Source organism: Betta splendens, chromosome 10 (genome assembly GCF_900634795.4).
Source record: "Betta splendens chromosome 10, fBetSpl5.4, whole genome shotgun sequence".
NCBI lineage: Eukaryota > Metazoa > Chordata > Actinopteri > Anabantiformes > Osphronemidae > Betta > Betta splendens.
Window position 1 is genome coordinate 7,466,765 of NC_040890.2, and position 19,853 is coordinate 7,486,617.

A 19,853-nucleotide genomic window follows, 5' to 3' on the forward strand; every position below is an offset into this window, starting at 1 on the left:
AGAAGTGGACGAACACGCGGGACAAGGGTGTTACACTGGAAACACGACCGGGAGCTTTTTGCTCCTCTGACGACGCTCTCTTTTGCCTCTATGCCCCTCGCTCGCCCGCTCTCTCTCTCTCTCCCCCCATCTGTGCCCGCGTGTAGGTACAATACTTCTCCATTAGCTGCTTTTGTCGCTGACAACAGGGGCTGCAGCGTCGAGTGAGACAGAGGGATGACAGGAAATAAAGGAGTTGCTCGTCCACGTACCTGCAGTGACGCGAGCGAGGAAATGACGGGATTTTGGGAGGATTGTGGCGAACGGGAGCCAGAACACGCGGCTCAACCGGGAACAAAACAACACAATAGCTTTGCAGATTGGCAGCATCACAGCACCATCTTTAAGGGGGATTGTTTTGTGCATCTGTAATTTTTTTATATGCGTGTGGGTGTGAGTAGTGAGTAGTCAGGAGAAATCTGTGGCTGAGCCTAGAAAACAGAAACATTCAAAAGAGCTTCTTTAAAAGGGAAAAAGAAACAACCTTTCGATTCGTCTAGATCGTCCGTCACTCCGCGTGCGTTGATTTTCCCACTTTATTTATTCCGCACCCTTATTTGCTCCTATTCTTTGTTTGTTCCTAAAGCTGAGTTCACAGGGCCCCGGATTTGGCATGAGGCCTTCACCGCGTCCTGTGGCCAACAAAGGAGACGCACAGTCACTGAGCCCAGGCTGCGATTCTTAAAAGCATCCTGAGGTCGGTGGCTTTTATCAGCCGCCTTTGGCGCCTGTGTTCGGCCCAAAGCAGCTGAAGTCGTCTCCTTGCTGCCGGCTGTTCTAATTGAGACCGCCTCGAAATGAAACGACGGGTCCGCTCGGTGCCGGTGCATCCTGGGTAATATCCTCCACGCGTCCCCAGCGTGCCGTTTCAATCTCACCCGGTCGGCGCGAGGATGACAGAGCGAGATATGAACGCGCGGGCACCGCGGGTGGAGAAGGGGGGTGGGGGGGTGGGGTGAAAATAAAAAAAATTATAAAAAAATAAAAAAAGAGGCTGTAAACAAGCCCAAGCTTTTGTGCGAGCGTCCGCGCTGAGAGCGGAGGGAACGAGAGAATGAGGAGGACGAGGCGCAGTGTCAGAGGCACCTCCCGCCGCCTCCTAGGCCTCCTTCTCCCACTTTCCCTCCGCGATCCCTCGTTCCCCCGCGTGCGTGTGTTTGAGTGGGTGAAACACCGCCACGGTCCCCACCGCCTCCCGCGAGACGCTACTTCAAACAGACTGCAGAAGTACCGCCGAGGGTTCGCTCGCCGAATGCGCGCCCCCGCGCTGAGCATTGTGTCTATATGAACAGACGCTCCCCACAGCCTTCCTTTCATCCACCTATACATTTATTTTAATTCATTACGCGCGCGCAATTTTTAACAAACCGCCGATGAGGCGTTCGAGCGCCTCCACTTCCGTCCTCGTTCCTAAACGCACGCACGCGCACGCAAGACATTTGGAAGAGGAGCCCACGCGCAAAGGCAGACGTAATTAAACAAATCGACGGTGTCTATTAAGCGCGCCCCCCCCCGCTGCGAGACACGCATTAAAACCAAGATTAGTCCAAAACAATTACAAAATGCCACAGATAGCCGCCGTGCCCCCAGACGGCGCCGGAAGCGAGCGAGCGCACGCGCGCGCGGAGAAAGATCGCCTCCGTCGCCTCACGCGGGCTTTAAACTGGGAACACGCGCAGTGCTCTTACGTCTTATGTTTTATTTAATACTCGGCGATTGTTGGCGAGCGGAGGCAGCGGAGGGACCTTGAAGCAGCGCGCGGCACTAAATAAAAACCACTTTGAACAGCGCGGCGGCAATGACTCGAGCCTCGTCCCATTTGAATGCGTGGCGCTGCGTCTCAACGGCGACGTGTGAAGTTAACAATGTTAAAGAGCTCTGACGAAAGAGAGCAGAGGCAGATTTGCTGACATGAATATACAAACACGCGGAGTGGAGGTATGATTTGCTCCCATTACCGGATCTGAAAATTTAATATTTTGTGCTTCACCTGGAAAGTACAAAACCATTATACTCCTACTATCCTGTCACCCCCTCTTATTCTCTCCCCACATCCTCTCTCCTCCTCCTCCGTTTTCTTTCCCATCACACTTGACTTGATGCGTTTTTCGCCGCCTCTCTCCGGCTACATTTGCATATTTCTTCTTCTTCTCCTCCTAAACGGTGCTGCATACAGTACAGCGGGTCTTCAGATGCTGCACTGCCTTTTCGTGTCCTACGCTGCCTCACGGCGTGGAGAGAAACCTTGCGTCTTGTCTATAAATCATTAAAGAACTTAGCCCCAAGATACATGGCTGACTTGCTTGTATAATATGAAACTACTGGAGCTCTTAGATCGTCTGGTGCTGCCTTGTTTGCTGTTCCTAGAGTGAAAACAAAAGATTAGTGGATCTTCGTGGGCTTGTAGGACAACTTTCCAGCTGATCTGAGTTTTAGCTTGTATATATGTATAATTGTTTCATCTCTCATGGTAATATGTGAATGGCTTCCGCCCGGTCTCCTTAGTAATTTCCTCCACTGTCTCTTTTGTATGTGAACGCATCACTTTAATTCATGCTCATTTTCAATTCTCCGTAATGTGAATGGGAAAGACTTCACTAAGTCCTTCATTGTATAATTTATGCTGTGGAAAAAAATTGCCTCTTTCTTCTTCTTCTTCTTCTTGTACTTTTTAACCCTTTCCTCCCTCCTCTCTGCTTCTCCAGCTCCTCCTGGCAGAAGAAGTGGGAAGTCTACCTGCTGGATAATCCTGCATTACATCCTTAATCCCCTCAACACACACACACACACACACACACACACACACACACACACACACACACACACACACACACACGCTAAACAATACATGCAGCTGCTGCAGGGATTGCACGCCCCTATGTGTACGATGCATTTTAAAAGATAAGTGTATTATTTGAAGTGATGATGGTTATGTTGAATCTTTCTTCACTGCCAACACACGCTATGACTGAACATGGCGGCACAAATCTCCCCGCTGTGACACTCAGATGAGACAAGCAGGGGCACTGCCACTGGTGGGCCGTCTAAGAATATCTCCAGGAACAGGGAATGAGTTTGAGTGCGTGCATATGGGTGTGTTCCCTTGTGCGCAGAGGGCAAAAGGGTGATGGAAACCAGCGTGCTGCGAGAAACAGGGAAACGAGGCGAGGGAGCGGTGCAGACGGGGGGAGTGCGGCGATCTCCGAGCAGTGCTCCTCATTAGGAAGTGAGTACGGGGGCCACTCACTTCACATTGATTTGCTTTAATCCAAAGCTTGGAGTCGTCAAATCCCTGTGAAAGCTAGCGACCGGATGAGAGGCGCTAACATGCAACCACGCGTCGAATCAATGCACAGAACGACAGATTAAACATGGAAATGATGAAATATTTAACTACTGTACTGTAGATGCTCAACTCGGATGCTCCTCCAGACGCTTAAGTGCATGCGTCTGGTTTCACTATTCTCGTGCACAAGCGCGTCTGTGTTTGTGCTTCGGGCTGAACTGCCTATGAATAGAGGCCATCGTCAATCAATAGCAATCTACGGCCAGCCTTCGCAATGCTAATGGAACTGTGCAAGAGCTGGCAGGTGGCCAGTGCCATCCCTGTAGCATCCGTCTGAGAAGCCGCCCCACACACACACACACACACACACACACACACACACACACACTGATTCGCACGTACAGAAACCGGTTAAAGAGACAAGGGGCGAGAGACACAATGCGTGTCGATACCACAGACAGGAAGCAGAGGGGGAGACGCACACAGGTGCAGGGCGATGAATGGGGCTGCGGGACGGCGTTAAGGCGATTCGAGAGTGATCGATGGAATCATTTCGCTGCCCCCCTCGCCCCCGTGCCCCCGCTGCACGGCCCATCTCCCCTCATCGTCTCTTTAAGCACCGGTCATTAGCAGCACGCGCGTAGACAAACATGCAAAAGCCGAGTTGCACTTTGTCATCATCCCTGCAGCAAGGTCACAGCGCCCCGTCTTCTCAGAACACACCGTCTGTTGATTGTGGCAGCTGGAGCCACTGTCGGGCGTGAGTTTATCCATTCAACTCAGTGAGGAGAGCGATTAAGCTCGGTAATGTACAGTGACAAACGTTACGCACAGGTTTATGAATGGAGGTAGGAAGCCAAGTGATCGTCTATTTATGTAGCACCACTACAGTGACCTTTCCAAGTCTACGGAGGTTAAAGCGAATGTACTGTAGATTGTGCTGAGAGCTAAATAAACCCACACTGTCACTGAAGGGCAGAATAAACAAAAAAGAGGCGACGGTGCTCACTTTAATCATCTCTTTGTCGAGGTGAACACATAAAGTCGAGTTAATTGAGAGCAAAGTGAAAGAGAAACATTTCAGTCCAAAGTGTCGTCCACTTCACAAAATTGATGGACGGCTAATGCATCTTCCTCCCAAAAGTCATTTCAGTGCGTTCATCAAAGTAACACGGTACCAGGGTCGTAAAAGTAACTCTGTAATTCATTACTGTCTGTGTGACGACCTGCTTGGAGTCCCTGCTGTGATTTAAAGGACACGCGCAATCGATAATATCTTTCTTAAAATGAATGTGACAGCACGACACAGATGGGATGAGGATGACTACCAGACAGTGGTCCCGTTTCTGATAATACGCGTTATCTAGCTAGTAACCCACTGATAAGCTAAACATTCCATTAAACATTTATGTAATCGCTTATTTATCGCAAATGCTTTTAATTATTGAGATATTAGATTTATCTATTTCAAAGCTTTATCTATTCATTTAGCAAACTGCTTGATAATGACTGTGAGCACATTCATTCAAGTAGTGTACAGTTGACCGTACATGTACTTTCCATAATAATAACATAATAATATTAAAATGTGAGCTTTTCTTTAATATTTGCTAGTTTAATTGTGTATCAATTATAGATTATTTGCTACGTCTCCTTGTTTTTTATTGTTTATTACTCTCACTTTTATTTTCTGTTTAATACTTCTCTCTAGTTGTTTATTACTGCTAGTTGCTTGTTTATTATAGTTAGGTAGTTATAGTTTATTACTGTATAATACTTTTAGATAGTTGTTAATTACTGGTTATTGCTTCTAGCTACTGTAGTTGTTAATTATGCTATGTTACTTATAGTAAGTAGTTTATTACTATTTGTTGCTTCTAGCTAATATAGTTTTCTTCTGGATCATGGCGTTCATAATTTTAACTTGTAGTAAAGTATGACTATTTACCCATTACAAGTGTATCTATACTTTTAGCTATTTCAGAATATCATTCTAGCTAGATTATATATGTTTAGCCATTGTATTTAGATAGAGATAGTTCAGTCATTAAGGTTTAATTTCAGATACTTTGTGCATTTACTCATGTTTTCCCCACTCTGCATAATGGTGTTATGCTCTTCCAAGTGATTTGGGATGATAGCTGACTCAGAATGTGGATTTTTCTGTTTACTGACAATCTATTTTCCTCTAATTAATTGGGCTACTCCAAATTGCATCCACCTGTTCTCTACACCTGGCAACTACACAAGCACCTGTGTGAATTCCTGCTATAAAGTACAGCGTGACACAATAAAGGCCGAGACTGAGCAGCACAAAGAAGCGCTGCTCTGCTTATAGGTGAAGCCTGAATTCCACAATTGCCTGGCAGAAGCAGCTTCCCTTCCTCACTTGTAAAACAATCCTGCGTTTGACCTATTTATAGGAGAGCAAACTACCTGACTGTCTTCAGCACAACGCTGCCTCTTTGAAACTGTCGAATGAGTCGTTGTCCTCACCCCATCCCTTAAAATCGGTTTCACATCTACTGAGACGTGACAGCCAGGGAGGCGGTTGGTAGCTGGCGGGGTGGAGTGACTCACAGTCTGGGCTGGAGGAGAGGTAGACTCGCTTTCTTTTTTATGTTAATAACAGAGACCTGAGGAGAGCGTTCGGGATGAGGGAGGAAGAGATGTGGGAGAGAGAACAAAAGAAAAGGGTGAAGAGTTCAGGAAGCTGGAGACAGTGCTTTAGGGAGAAGGATATTAAGAATGAAGGGAGGTGCTGAGAAGGAAACGTGGACGGGAGGTAGTAACAACACAGAGGCACAGATAGCAGAGAAATGGGGAACATTAGATAAGATGAAGAATGGAATGGAGAATGGTTACTCGGGTTTCGAGTTTACAAACAATAGCGTGATGAGTCAATGAGTCACTGCTGTCGCCGCTACCCAGAAGGTATAATGAGGCTGTGTAGATGAACGATGGGATCGCTAAGACAAAAACTTCTTTCCAGCACAAATGCTGGAATCAATTTGTCACTTCGGCATGACTGTAATTGTGACACTTCCATCTCTCACATAGTTAGCTCTGGCAGGGATCGATCACTTGGAGTGTCAGTGTTGCATAGCTAACAAATGGGCACCGCACCCTAAACATTTGCTCTGCGCTGACGACATGATGGTTTCCCGCTTAAATGAAAATCAAAAGGTAAACGACGACGGCGAATTACTCCACAAAAACAGTGGTTTTCTTCATTAATTCGCAGCGAGAGGGAGATGAATGGAATTAAATCCACTGCGATGTCAGCTTTTGTTTCCACGTTCCTGCGTCTAAATGAGCTTTTTACTTTTTTTTTTATAATGAAAGCTGGAGGTAAAAGGGAACAATGATTAGACAATGTCAGGTGTGGATGGAGGGATGGTTAGAGATATGAGGGGAGTGGGACGTGTGGGGGTATAGGTGACACACATGGCAGCGCCACATGCAGATGGCACACATGGATGAGCAGCCAAGGTAGCAGAGCGCAAAACCAGCCAGCTCGCTGATCAGACACACACACACACACACACACACACACACACACACACACACACACACACACACACACACACACACACACACACACGCTCAAAAGCACGTTGAGAACACCAGTTAGCTTGCCAGCCCTTTACTCACCCAAATCACCACTGTGAAAATTAATACCTCCAACCGCCCATACAAAAAACAGCCACGCGCTTTACAACAGACGCACACATGTAGCGCACACTGTACAAATCAATAAATGCATTAAATATTTACATAGGAAAATGCATCTTTTAAAATTTGCGAGGAAACCTTATTGAAACATTTTACTCTTAACGTTGGTTCGATGAAAAAAAACGAAAACAGTCTAAGATCTAAGAGGACGTTTTAATATCTGCCGTGTTAATCTTAACGATTTCTTTTCCATTTCCTTTTCTCTTCAGAAGCTGAGATTGACTGCCGGCTGACTGCTTTTCCATCAGCGTGACACACACACACACACACACACACACACACACACACACACACACACACACACACACACACACACACACACACACACACACACACACACACACACACACGTGTGCCTACCTGATAGAGGGAGGACGCAGTCTGAACCATATGAAAAACAACCCCCCACCCCCACCCCCCCACCCCCCCTTTATTTCAAGATTTCACCTGGTGCACACGCAGCTATCAAACCGCGAGTATTATACACAAATGCACAGGCGCTGACGGCCATACACACACCACAAAGCAGTGGTGTGTCGGTGAGGACACATGGGGCTGAAAGCAATCTTCCAACTGACCTTGAGTGGGGAGGACAAAATGCACGATGGAAGGAGAAAAAAATTACCCAATGCAGGGAAAAAGGAGCGAAATACATAATCTATCTCCACTGGCGGAGGGAAACAAATGCTTTCACTGTGATTGAGGACACGGTGCCCTCACACGTCGGCACAAACACACACATTTTGGCTTTGGAAAAAGACTGAGCTGAAGTAGTGAAGGTGGATGGGGAGGGGGTGCTCGCTAAAGCAGGGAGGGAGGGAAACATGGGAGAGCACCGAAAGATGGAGAAAGAAGGACAGAAACAGCGGGTGGACAGAGAAGAGGAGTCGGTGACGAGGCCAAAATAGGTGGAAACAAAGAGGGAGAGGGAGGAAAGCAGACAGAGACAGATGGACGGAGTAAAGAGAGGGATGGGAGGAAGAGAGACGGCGGCCAGTGACCGGCCTTTGTAGATAACTATTGTTGCTCACTTTCGAGGCAAAGTCGTAATGACTCGCGGCCCAATACTCCGCATAATCAAGCTGTGCGTGTGTTTGTGCGCACGAGCCCCCAGTCTTGTAACAGAGAACTTTATTACCATCTGTTCCCACACATGCTTATTTGTTTAGCCGCGACACGCACGTCTTCTTCAATCGCCGCGCTCCTCTCTCCCCGCTCCCCCACTCGGCGCCTCCTCCAATCACCTCTCCTATTGTGCCCTGCTCTCCCCTTGGCCTCGCTCCCCTGCTGGAGGGGTCGCGCTCCAATAAATACCGTCCGGCGACTCAAGCGAAAGAAAAAAAACAACAACAACAGCAACCCACGACCATTATCTCGTCGGCTTTCTAACTTCCTTCCTTGTCGCGGCGAAATGGAATCACGCTCCAGCCATTTTAATCAAAGCGTGTGCCTGCGTGTCGGCCTGTGTCAGTGTGGGTTTGACTGTGACGGCCTCAGTACCTGCAGAGGCCATTAGGTGGAGCTGGTGCCTGGGAGAGCGAGAGAGGGAGAGGAAGGAGAGGACGGGCGGCTGAATGGAAGTGGAGAGGATGCTCACGCTCCTCTACTGTACCTGTCATCTATTTCTCCAGGAGCTTCAGTTATTTGGTTCAAGCAGCAGTAATATGTTTATATGAGGAAAAGGAAATACATGAGCATGATGTAAACAACACCGATGTATTAAACTGTATTATGTTACAATAAATGGGTTATTTTAAAGTATGAGAACAGTATTTCATGTTTTATCTCATTAAAAATAGACAAGTTGTGTATCCTTCAAGCCTTATTGTGACAAAAGTGAATATATCTGTGCCCATTGTTTCAAAAGCGAGTGCATCTGTGCACTCCTACTACGTCCACCTGCACATGGAAGATTGGAAAATAAGCCGTAAACACTGCGGCCTGACTCGCGTGTAATGAAACACCTCTCCGCACGCGAAAGAACAGTCTGAGCGACGGAGAAGTACAAGGTGGCGAAGTGGAAACACAGTGGCGGCAGAGGTTGGGAGGAAGAGAAAGAGCCCGTTTCAAACCAGCGACAGAAGCTGCAGCCGCGTCCCTCGCGCGGTTCACTATTTACACCAGCCTTCCTCACAGACGCTCAACCGCCAGCGACTTGGCACGAGGATCATCTGCTCTGATGGCAGCGAACGTCGGCCACAGAGTCCCAGAAAAGACAAGTTTACTCCCAAAATGGCTCCACGGCAAAGCGAGGGAATGAACGTTGACCCGGTCGGCGCTGCAACAGACCACAAAATGTAAGTGTGTGCATTGAAATGATAAAGGAACTGACTGCTAGTGTCAAAAACCTTGGCAGGAGAGAACGACTGCAAAGAACCCAGACGTGGTGTGAGACATAAAGTCTTCAAACTGCTGTGACCCGGGCCACAGAACACCTTTAGAGTATTTTAAATCTGAAGTTAGAGCAACAGAACCCCTCCAGCTACAAAGGCAGAGCATCTCTCCATAGATGTGTGCAAGGCTGGCAGCACCCCTGCATGGAGGGTCGAGGCTTTCCTTCAAAGTAAGGGAAAACGTGCAAAATCTAAAAAAGTAGTTTTAAGTAAATATCATCTAACATTTGCTGTTTTTTCTCGTCATCCAGTAAAATTTTCCTCTAAAATGAAATGAAAAGCAAAGCCAGCATTTATCAAAGCCCCCAAACTGTAACGTCTTAATGGGAAACAGGAGGTATTAATATTAAATGGATTAATAATCATGACACTATACAGTTCAAAAATAAACATGTTAGCCGTCTTAATAACAAGTGAGAGATGAGAGGAAAGTAGCACATACGTTCACACTCGATTCCCCTCATGAATGTGATTTATGATTTATGAATGTGACGCTGTTCAGCCACACTCCCGGTGAAATCCTCCTCAATAAGGTTCGGTCCTCCACACACACACACACACACACACACACACACACACACACACACACACACACACACACACACACACACACACACACGTGCACGTGCACCTGTGCAGCCACAGATCTTGCTGGCAGTTCAGAGGGAGAGGACGGTCGCCTGGAGGAAGGGCAGGTGTCCACAGATGGAGCTCTCTGTGTCTCTCTTTCACTCTCTCTCTGTATCGCTTTCTCCGCCACAGATGGACCCAATCACACCTATTTCTCTCTCACATGCCCTATGGCTACATTATCAGCGTGTGTGTGTGTGTTTGTGCAGCCGAATAGTTTATTGTGGTTTAAATGTGAATGAATCCTGGTGGGCGTAACGTAGAGCCGAGCACATGTGGCGACGGCTGCGTGGGACTGAGTCGGACTTCTTTTCTTCAGTCCGGCCGCGTCAGGAAGACGTGTGTGAGCATGGAATGGCAATAAAGACTCAAAAGCGTCTGCCGGCCCAGGATAAGGCTTCATTCTCTTTCATATTTGCGTGTTGGGTGACAGCTGAACACGTGCGCGGTGGCCTGCGGAGGCTCTGTCTGTCTACGGCGGCGGGGGGTCCCGATAGCCAATGGGACCACCCGCTCGGTGAAGCAGGAAGTGAACCACCGATCTGTCATCTGTCTTCATAAACCCACCAGTCAGGACCCTCCTAATTAGTCACCATGGAAACCGTGGCTAATTCCCTGGTCTGCCATGCCAATCACGTCCTGTCTGTGGCAGCAATCAGAAAGCACATTTATCCACCGCTGGGCCGGATCTGTGTAACAGATGTGTGTGTGAGGGAGTGTTGCTGGGTGTCTTAGAGTGCGCGTACGTGAGTGTGCATGCACGTGGGCGGCTCAGGGAGCTCGTATGTGTGAGCTTGTGAAAGGCATGTATTTCCTCAAACAATGTTGCTTTATTTCTTTGAGCGAGTGAGAGAAACAAACAACAAAAATCACCCATGTTCCGCTTGTCCAGCGTGTAAAACTCCCATTTGCTCCGACAGGAGGCAGATGTGTCGGCGTCGCTGAGAGGCGTGTGTGTGTGTGTGTGTGTGTGTGTGTGCGCCACATTGTGATCGTCTGTGAGAACTGTTTGATTAGCTTGACGAGCGCTAGCAAGCCCCTCGCACCCACGAGGCAATCAAACAACTATTATATGACACGTACACAAACACTTGAAGTCGACGGGATGTATTGTAGACGCACTTAACCTTTAGCACGAGGTCAAACGGCTCTGTCAAGCAATGGATCCACACACGATCTGTCAAAACACCATAATCAGGCCTCTTTGATTTTTAAATTAAATCACACCTAAATATTCAGCCATTTAATCAGCGTTGACAAAACAAGCATGTAAATATTGAGGAACACACACATGAATAAATTATGTGCCGCCGTGGAACCGGGGCAAAGCGTGACCCCCTCGTTTCTCGCCATCAGCAGCCTGTCAATCACTGTAATTACCATCAATTGCACCGCTCTCACCAGAAAGCTGCAGGGCGACACACAGGGGCGCGCGTGAATCTGCACAAACTTCTACTAAAAAGCGCGCGCGCGCACACACACACACACACACACACACACACACACACACACACACACACACACACACACACACACACACACACACACGCGTGGGGCGGTGGGACACAATCGCGCCGACTCGAACGGCACACATTGGCATTTGCCGATGTCGATCACAACTTCAAGCGCACATCAAAGCCGAGTTCTACTGAGATGTGTGCCGTTTGATCAGCGCCTTCACACACCCACTCCACCATATGTGCAGATAACCTATTACAGCGGTGCCCTGGAATCCTGTACAGTGGGAGAACAGCATCTTAAGCTCGGATATAACGTGTGTGTGTGTGTGTGTGTGTGTGTGAGCGCTCGAAACGCTGGCGACAGTTAGTTACAGCGAGGTTCTATTGTTCGCGGGCGGGCGTCTAACGAGCAGGTGCAGTAGCACGACGCCGTCCAACCGTCAAGTACGCGGGGGTCTTACCTGTCTCATGAGAGAGGGTCTTGGTTCTTCCTGTGTTGCTTGAGTGGTGCATCGCTCCGTACTTGTCTCTCTTTCTGATTAACCCTCTACCCTTGTCTCCTCTCCTCCACACTCCACTCCTCTCCGCTCCCTGAAGAGTCCTTTTTTCTTGATTCTCAATTTTTTTGCGCTCTGTCTTCTTCCTTTTCTCTCGTCTTCTCAAAGTCCTTCCCTCCGCTCTCTCTCTCTCCCCCTCTCTCTCTCTCTCTCTCTCTCTCTATTGTGCCTTTTCACTCTTGTTTCACCGTCTTCTTCGCCCCTCTCCGTCTGTTTGCAGTGAAGCTGTGTGAAGCACAATCCGCTCGCTGAGTGCCGGAGCGCCGCTCGGGAGGAGAGAAAGAGAGATGTGGAGCAGGAGCCGGCGAGCGCCACAGACACGCACACATGCACGCAGTTGTGCAGTGTGGATCAACACACTGACACACGTGTGTGGCTGCAGAGGCGAACGCCACACACCGAAAACCCCGGCGTGGAAAAAAGATGCCCTGCACTGCTTCTCCCCTCTTCCAAGAGACTGCAGGTCTTTTAGTACCTCTCCTGTTTCTAGTCCTCAGTCCTCTTTCTGTTTTTTTCTGCTCAATCCGTCTCAGATCAAGGCCAGCTCAGGCATAGGGGAATGGAGGGATGAGGAAACACTGAGATGAAAAAGAGAGAGCCTTTCAGCCTGTAGCAGGCAGAAGAGAAGAGAAGGAGAGATGTGGCTGCGGCTCCATCCTCCATCTGCCCACAGCTGAGACTGAGAGCAGACTCAACACACAAACACACGTTATCTCTCCTCCTCTCTCTCTCTCTCCCTCGCTCTCCCAGCAGCGCCACACCAGCGAGATGGAGGGGGAGGAGGGATGACGGCGGTAGCTAACGAATGAGCCAAAGGGAGAGAGAAAAGGGGTAGGGGTGAGACAGTAAAAGAGGAGAAAGACGGAGGAGGAGGAGGAGGTGGCAACGAGGGCAGGAACACGCAATGGAGCCCACAAGTGAAAGAGTGACAGAATCATGGGAATGTGACAAAGCATGCACATCAAAGGCGAAGGGTAAAGAGAGGGGAGAGGAGGAAAAAACGAGATGTAAGAGACACAAGGCATTAGATGGCAGGAGGAGGAAGAAGGGGAGAAAGGGAGGGAGTGGAGGGGAAAAGGAGAAGAGACAGGCGGTGAGAGGCAGAGACGCGGAGCAGGAGCAGGAGGAGGAGGAGGAGGGGAGGAAGGGCAGAGGACACTGCGGCGATGAAGCCAGTAATATGTCAGATCTCACATGGGCGTGCTCGCGTTCGCACAATGTCCCTGCGCAGAGAAATGTCAAACAATGCAGCCGCACAAAGAGCGCACGTATGAGGGAAACTGTTGCCTTGCAACAATTCATCAACCTCACCTACTGTAACGCGGGAGGAAAACACAAACCGTTGATTTATTTTTAGACGCTAAATAATCCTTATCCGCACCCACAGCAGAGCTTCCACACCGGCGTCAGGGAGAGAAAAGCAGCTCCAACGCACAAGGCTGCTGTCGCCCCCGTCCCTCCGGCCACCGGCTCAGGTGACAGGCTGGCAGGTGACGGGAGGTCCCCTCGGTGCCCAGCAGAGGGCAGACCTCGTGTCCCATAGCAACCAACAGGCTGAGGTCATCATCCTCTTATAATATTAACGGCATCGCACATTAAAGGCTACGCTGATCAACATTTAATAGGCACCCAGACACATTACTCAGGTCCCCTATCAGTCATTATGCAGCCATGCATCATCAAAGCCGTTCGTCATTTTTGTACATTCGGAGATAATTGAACATTACTGAGATGAACGGCATTAAACAGGGTTAATAGGCGGCCCGCGCGCAAACACTGGGGCTCTCTGCCTTCGCTCGGCCGCAGCCGAAATGCGCAGGACCTCAGCCCAGGAGCTGATCTGAGCGAAAGAGACGCGCCCGGGCGCTTCTTAGGAGGGCGGAGAGGCTGCAGGCGACACAAAGCAGGTGCGTGCAGCGCGCGGGAGGAGCCGGGCGCTAAAGGCCAGGGCTGCGAGCCCCCACTCCAGAGCTGTCAGCCTCATTTTCTCCCTCTTCATGTGACATTCTCAGACGCCATCTATCATCCTCCGAGAGCTGCACAATGAGCCCCCCCCCAACACACACACACACACACACACACACATCATCCTCCACCTCCTCTGCAGGCGGGCACGTGCGCCTGTGGCACGGAGAGGCCTGCAGGTACGCGCTCTGTGTGCGCACACTTGTGTACTCAGTGCACAGCGGGGGGTGTTGAGGGGAGGAGGGAGGGGGGGGGGGGGGGGGGGCTTCAGGTGGGTTATGACTTCATCATTTTAAAGTTGCGAGCGCGGCCCAGCGCTGCGAGGAGACGCCGGGTTTCTATATGAGCTCCACGTCGATTTGTCATGATAAAAACCCATCTGAGACAGAAACAAATTGGTTTCTTGACAACACCTTGTAATATGCCATCATTCACGCGTCCGCACATACACACTCTCCCATGAGCCCGTCCGACGCACACGTATGAGGGCTGGAGTGATACAGTCCTCCACGCAGCTTATTTATCAATGCCACTCAGCATCATTACAGCCGGCGTATCTGCGCGACCGCGCTGCTTTCACACGTGCGGTGTCGCGTGCAGCCGCGCGACACAGAGGCGGCGAAGGTTCAGGAGGGATGAAGAGGAGGAGGAAACGAATGTGGCGAAGGAGCATCCACTCACCCCCCCTCCCTCACCCCCTTTCCTCCCTCACTTAGCCACACCTCCAATGCACCTGCCTGGTGTTGCTCCTCCTCCTGCCACATGCCTCCTGAAGTCAAACACCAAGGGAGAACGGGGGAGAGAGAGAAAACGAGGATATGAAGAGGGGGGGGGGGGGGGGGGGGGGGGGGGGGGGGGCATGAGGTGAAGGGGGGAGGAGAGTGGATGGCGAGAGGAGGTTAGCCCATTGGGTTGAACATGGTCATTTGTCATGAGGCTGAAAGCTTAAGAAAAGACTAGTTAACCTTTACAGCTGATCCCCGCGAGGCACGGGGAAAAAAACACAACCCAGCAAATCACCTCCAGGAGAAGGCGAAGAGTACGCGCAGTACACGCAGTACGCGCAGTACACACATCCACGAGTGGCCCCAACCTCTGGAATCCATAGCGGTGAAAGTGCTGCTGCGCCGCGTCCCCCTCAGTCGCTCTCGCTCCTTTCCCTCGCCGTCTCCGCGGCCCTTCCTCTTCCTCCTCATCCTCCTCATCCCCACGCTCTGCCAGAGTAATTAATCACCTTGTGCTAATGAGCTATTAACTAATGACAGATTGACATGCCTCTGCCCGTGTGCGCATGTCTGAGTTCGTACCCGCGCGTGCTGCCGTAGGCCACCCCCGGCACACTAATGTGATTAATAAGGTTAAGCTCTTATTAGGAAGAAAAGCACAGGGAGTACGTGAATATGCACACGCGCAGACTGTCGCCAACATACATGCACGCGAGGCGACGTCGTGTGTCAGGACACAGAACGACTGCCGCCGCGCGTCTGAGTATAAATAAAACTAGAACGCAGAAAAACATCACATCAAATGCTTTACACCTTTCACCATACATTCTCATTACCCAGAGGCCGAGTCTGCTCCGCACCCGAATAATGCGCTTCACGCTCCCACCACACGAACGAGCTGAGAACGACTCTCACTCACTCACTCGACATCAGAACCGCTTTAAAGACGGGTCGCGGGCGCCGAGAATCATCTACTTACAAAACTCTACAAGTGTTTATTCTTTTGTCTTGGTTTCAGCACCACGGACAGTTACACACATCTCAAACCTTCCACAGATTTTCAGCGCTCGCCTTAATAAACTGTGCAGTAAACAATGACAGTAGCTTGTGTCAGGCAGTTACTGTACAGTACAACAAGTACTCGAGTCGGTTTAATCAGATATACCGGACTCTGCCTCCGCTCTCCCATTCCAAGAGAAATGTAGTTACAGCAAAATCATTTGATACTCCAGAGAATCCCTGCACTACATAATAGGAAGTCTAACCCAGCTGCACATGCACAACTGGGAGCGTGCACACGCGTGTGCGCTCGCGCACGTGCCGCGCTGTTTGTGACTCCGTGTGTTTCTGACCTAACAGCGCGTCCCCCCGGAGAAGTTCTGGCATAGCGAGGCTCATTTGCATTCTCGCAGCTCTCTCATTTTTTTCCGTGGCTTTAGGAGAGAACAGCTGCTTAATGGTCATAGCTCTTCAGAGACAGGACATTGGGAAGCGCGGCGGGGGTGAGCCAAGGTTTGCGCGCTGCCAAACACACACGCGCGCCGGCCGTAATCACACACAAACACGCCGAGGAGCACTCCAGGTAAAACCCGCCGCGGCGACGGTGCTGAGAGTGAGATGTGACAATTTAGCAGATGTTTGCTTTCCCAAAAGTGACTTTGGAGGTTTTTCCACACTGTTGGAATTAACTAATAGAAAGCAGCCAACCACACGTGCGTTATACTGCGGCTGAGGTGACAACAAGAGAGAAAAGCGCTCCGGCCATGAAGAAACACTGTTTTATTTTGAAACATATTCCACTTGGATGAATTTGCGCCATTGAACAGTATGTTGAGAATATGCACCCAACTGGCAGGAGCTACATGTTCCAAGCAACTGATTATGGGCATAATATTGTCTCGGTGTCCCACTGAAATCAGTGAAATCTTGGATTTTTTGGACGCTGGATAGATGGATGGGTGGACGGAGCAGTGAAGGGTATTTGTTAAACCTGATTTAAAAAGCAAATGAGAGGATTGAGGCTAGATGCAAGAAGGTTGAGTGCTTTCTCTAATTTTCGTGGGGCACAAAAATTCAAAAAAGGCCCCACACACACACACACACACACACACATACCTAAGCCTTCGTCTCCATGTTCATTTTGATTGACTTGAGCAAGCACACACACACACACACACACACACACACACACACACACACACACACACACACACACACACAGATGGGCTGCGTTTCATGAGATGCCAAAAGCAGGGATTTGGTGAAATAAAAGCGAAGCGAGAGAAGGTTATCGCCTCACAGTGGGAAGCGTGACGAGCTGTCCTGGTTCCACGGTGTTCTCCACGGTGCCGAGCCGCACGTCTTGACCTTTGCATCTCAGAGATTACTCAAATGTCCTCTCTGACAAAACGCATTGTCAAGCAGCAGGTTAGCGCGCAAAGGCTGACACATGCACAAACAAAGCAAGTGACTAATTGATTGGCACATTATTGACCCCACAAAGCTGTTTGGTTACTGGTTCTAAAAATAAACAATAAGTAGTGAAATCTATTTGATCTATTTAAAAAAAAACAACACAACCAAACTAAATTTAATTAAAAATGGCTTTTTTGACTTAACTAGGATACTAAAAATAATGAGTTAAAAACAACAGACAATGATTTAAATTGTTGAAAAATATGTGTGAAACTTTATCAACTTCAAAAGTTCACTTTTGGGAAAATTGCAATGCAATTTTATTGAAAAAGTGGTTAAGACTTATTAAACTTACTTATTTTACTTAATGAAATTTTCATGTGTAACTATTATTGAAAGTAATTTATGAGCAATGAATGTTTTAATAATGGGTTTCTATGTTCAATAGAAATAAAATGAATTTTATGGATCGTAAATTGTATTTTAACTTAACAAATATCCATATACAATAATATTTTACACTATTTTGTTAAACACATAAAAAGGTGCGTATTGCTCTGTATTTGGTAAATATTAAAATACTGCAGCTTTTGTTTTTTATGAGGAAGATAAAACTATTTTGGACAAATTATGAGAGATCTAACAGATTCAAGTCGCTCTTTATTTAGCTAATCAAGACACGTTTCTCAGTATGTTCACAACTTAAACACACATCTTCACCTTTGCTCTACTCGTATTGTACTAACTATAGTTAAGCACTTAGTCCACCAAACATTTCTGCTTAAAAACAAAAGTGACATGAGATTCTTTGAACACATATTCATTACTGTCTTACCCAAATAAAAAACACTCATTTTCTCCTGTTGATGCCTGTCGTTCTAGTCTTCACATCTAAGGTAAGACTTGGCACGTGCGTGTGCTTTTCTTCTCCTGCGTTGAGCCTTTCAGGCAGAATTTCAAACCCTGAGTCACTCCTCGTGATTGTAGAGCAAGAGAAAGACACCGACAAGGATGAAACGCACCACATCTTGAAGAAACCTTCAACTCCTGACCACAGCCGCAGCTATCGTGTGCTGCCGCATGCTGTGCGTGTGATCAGCTGGTGGCTTTGCCCGACTGACACTTCATCAGCTGGTTGACGGACACCTGTGCCTCCAGAGGAGCTCAGTCTATTTAGGCTGGTGCCTTTGTTCAGCTCTCCATTGTTTGTCTCATCCTCTCTCCTGTTGCTGCAGCACCTTGTTAGTGCTATTTGGTTTTCACTCCTTCATTTACTTTTGTTGCCATAAACTTTAACTCCTTAAGTTCAATTTGATCCCGCCTCCATTATTACATATGATGTCTGATCCAGCAATTACAGCTGTAATTATTATTGCAGACCTCTAACTTACTCGTTTTATGAGGCTGTGATGAATGGTTTCCTTCCCTTTTCCTTGAGGTGGACTTAAAAACCTCCCTCGTGTGCTCAGCGTGGTAAAGCGTAAAGTAACAATAAAAGATGGACAGAAAGTGGCCCCCGAGACCCACATGAATGTAAATGTTCCCAATGAAAGCAGAAAAGTCAAGCAGAGACACCAAAGACGTGGCCCCGCCAAATCTCACACGCTGGCATATCTCAATGATGATGAGGAGCCAAAGGGGCTCGGTGGGGGCCAGACAGGACAAGCAGAGGGACAGGACAGCTGTTACATAGAGACAAATGACCTCCCAACATCACAGACAGGGCTGGTCTGAGGAGAGCTGGGCAAATAAAAGCCTGGATACATAGAATAGAGCAGGCAGGAGACACAGAGGGAGAGCTATATCAAACATGAGGATTGATGGGCTTGTAATTTTCTCTTCTCTGCCTGCTAAAGATGATAAATCCCTCGATGGGGAATTTAATCAGACTCTAAAAACAGCGTACACACAAGCAGGGCTGCAACAAACCTTTCATGGGTAAGTAAACAGCACAGTACAAACAACAAGCGCAAAGCCTGCGTGTGTGTACGTGTCTGTGTACGGATCCCTGTGTGACACCAAAGCACATATATAAATTCAAATTCTGAGCTCAAGGAAAACTTTCAGTGTCCGTCCATAAACAAACCTCATAATAGCCTGACTTTATGTCTCGGAACAAAACAGGGAATTAAACAGTGGGACGGGCGCGGCTGAGTTTCTTTAAGAGAGCGCTGTTTGGATTATACGGAGCACGAGGGACTGATCTCCAGCTGGATGTGTGTGTGTGTGTGTGCGTGTACAGTAAAGTGCACGCTGCATACATGTATGCGGCCTCTTTACCAGACTGAATGGATTAGAATGCCTATGCCACACAGATCAATACGTACAAGCTATGGCCAAATTAATTGTCTGTGACAACAGGAGGAAGCCCGCGAAAGTTGTGAGATGTTGTCCATGGTCACAAGTGTGTGTGTGTGTGTGTGTGTGTGTGTGTGTGTGTGTGTGTGTGTGTGCGTGCGTGCACGTGAGCTTATTGTCTGAGTGAACGGCGCAGGCTTAATGTAGTTATTGCCAGTCAATAAGCAATTTCTATGTGAGAGGCCCGCAAAATACACAGTCATTCATTTACAGTGCGCGACCCTGGAAATCACAATAAAACGAGAGGCCTGGAATGTGCATACAAATGGAGAGGAAGGAAGGACGGAGGG

The 19,853-nt window shown here is 48.4% G+C and overlaps 1 protein-coding gene across 11 annotated transcripts in view; it reads right to left on the bottom strand.

Moving 5' to 3' along the window:
- tenm2a (teneurin transmembrane protein 2a) overlaps window positions 1-19,853 on the bottom strand; it is a 168,250-nt gene that overhangs the window by 78,388 nt on the left and 70,009 nt on the right. For 2 of the 11 annotated variants that reach the window (XM_029164489.3, XM_055512573.1), the window contains exon 1: window positions 12,005-12,787. The exons of the other annotated variants lie outside the window; for them this stretch is intronic. In XM_029164489.3, the coding sequence (XP_029020322.1) occupies window positions 12,005-12,056 (52 nt within the window). In that variant the 5' untranslated portion in view covers window positions 12,057-12,787. Of the gene's footprint in view, window positions 1-12,004; window positions 12,788-19,853 lie in introns of those variants that run through there. 11 annotated transcript variants of the gene reach the window in all.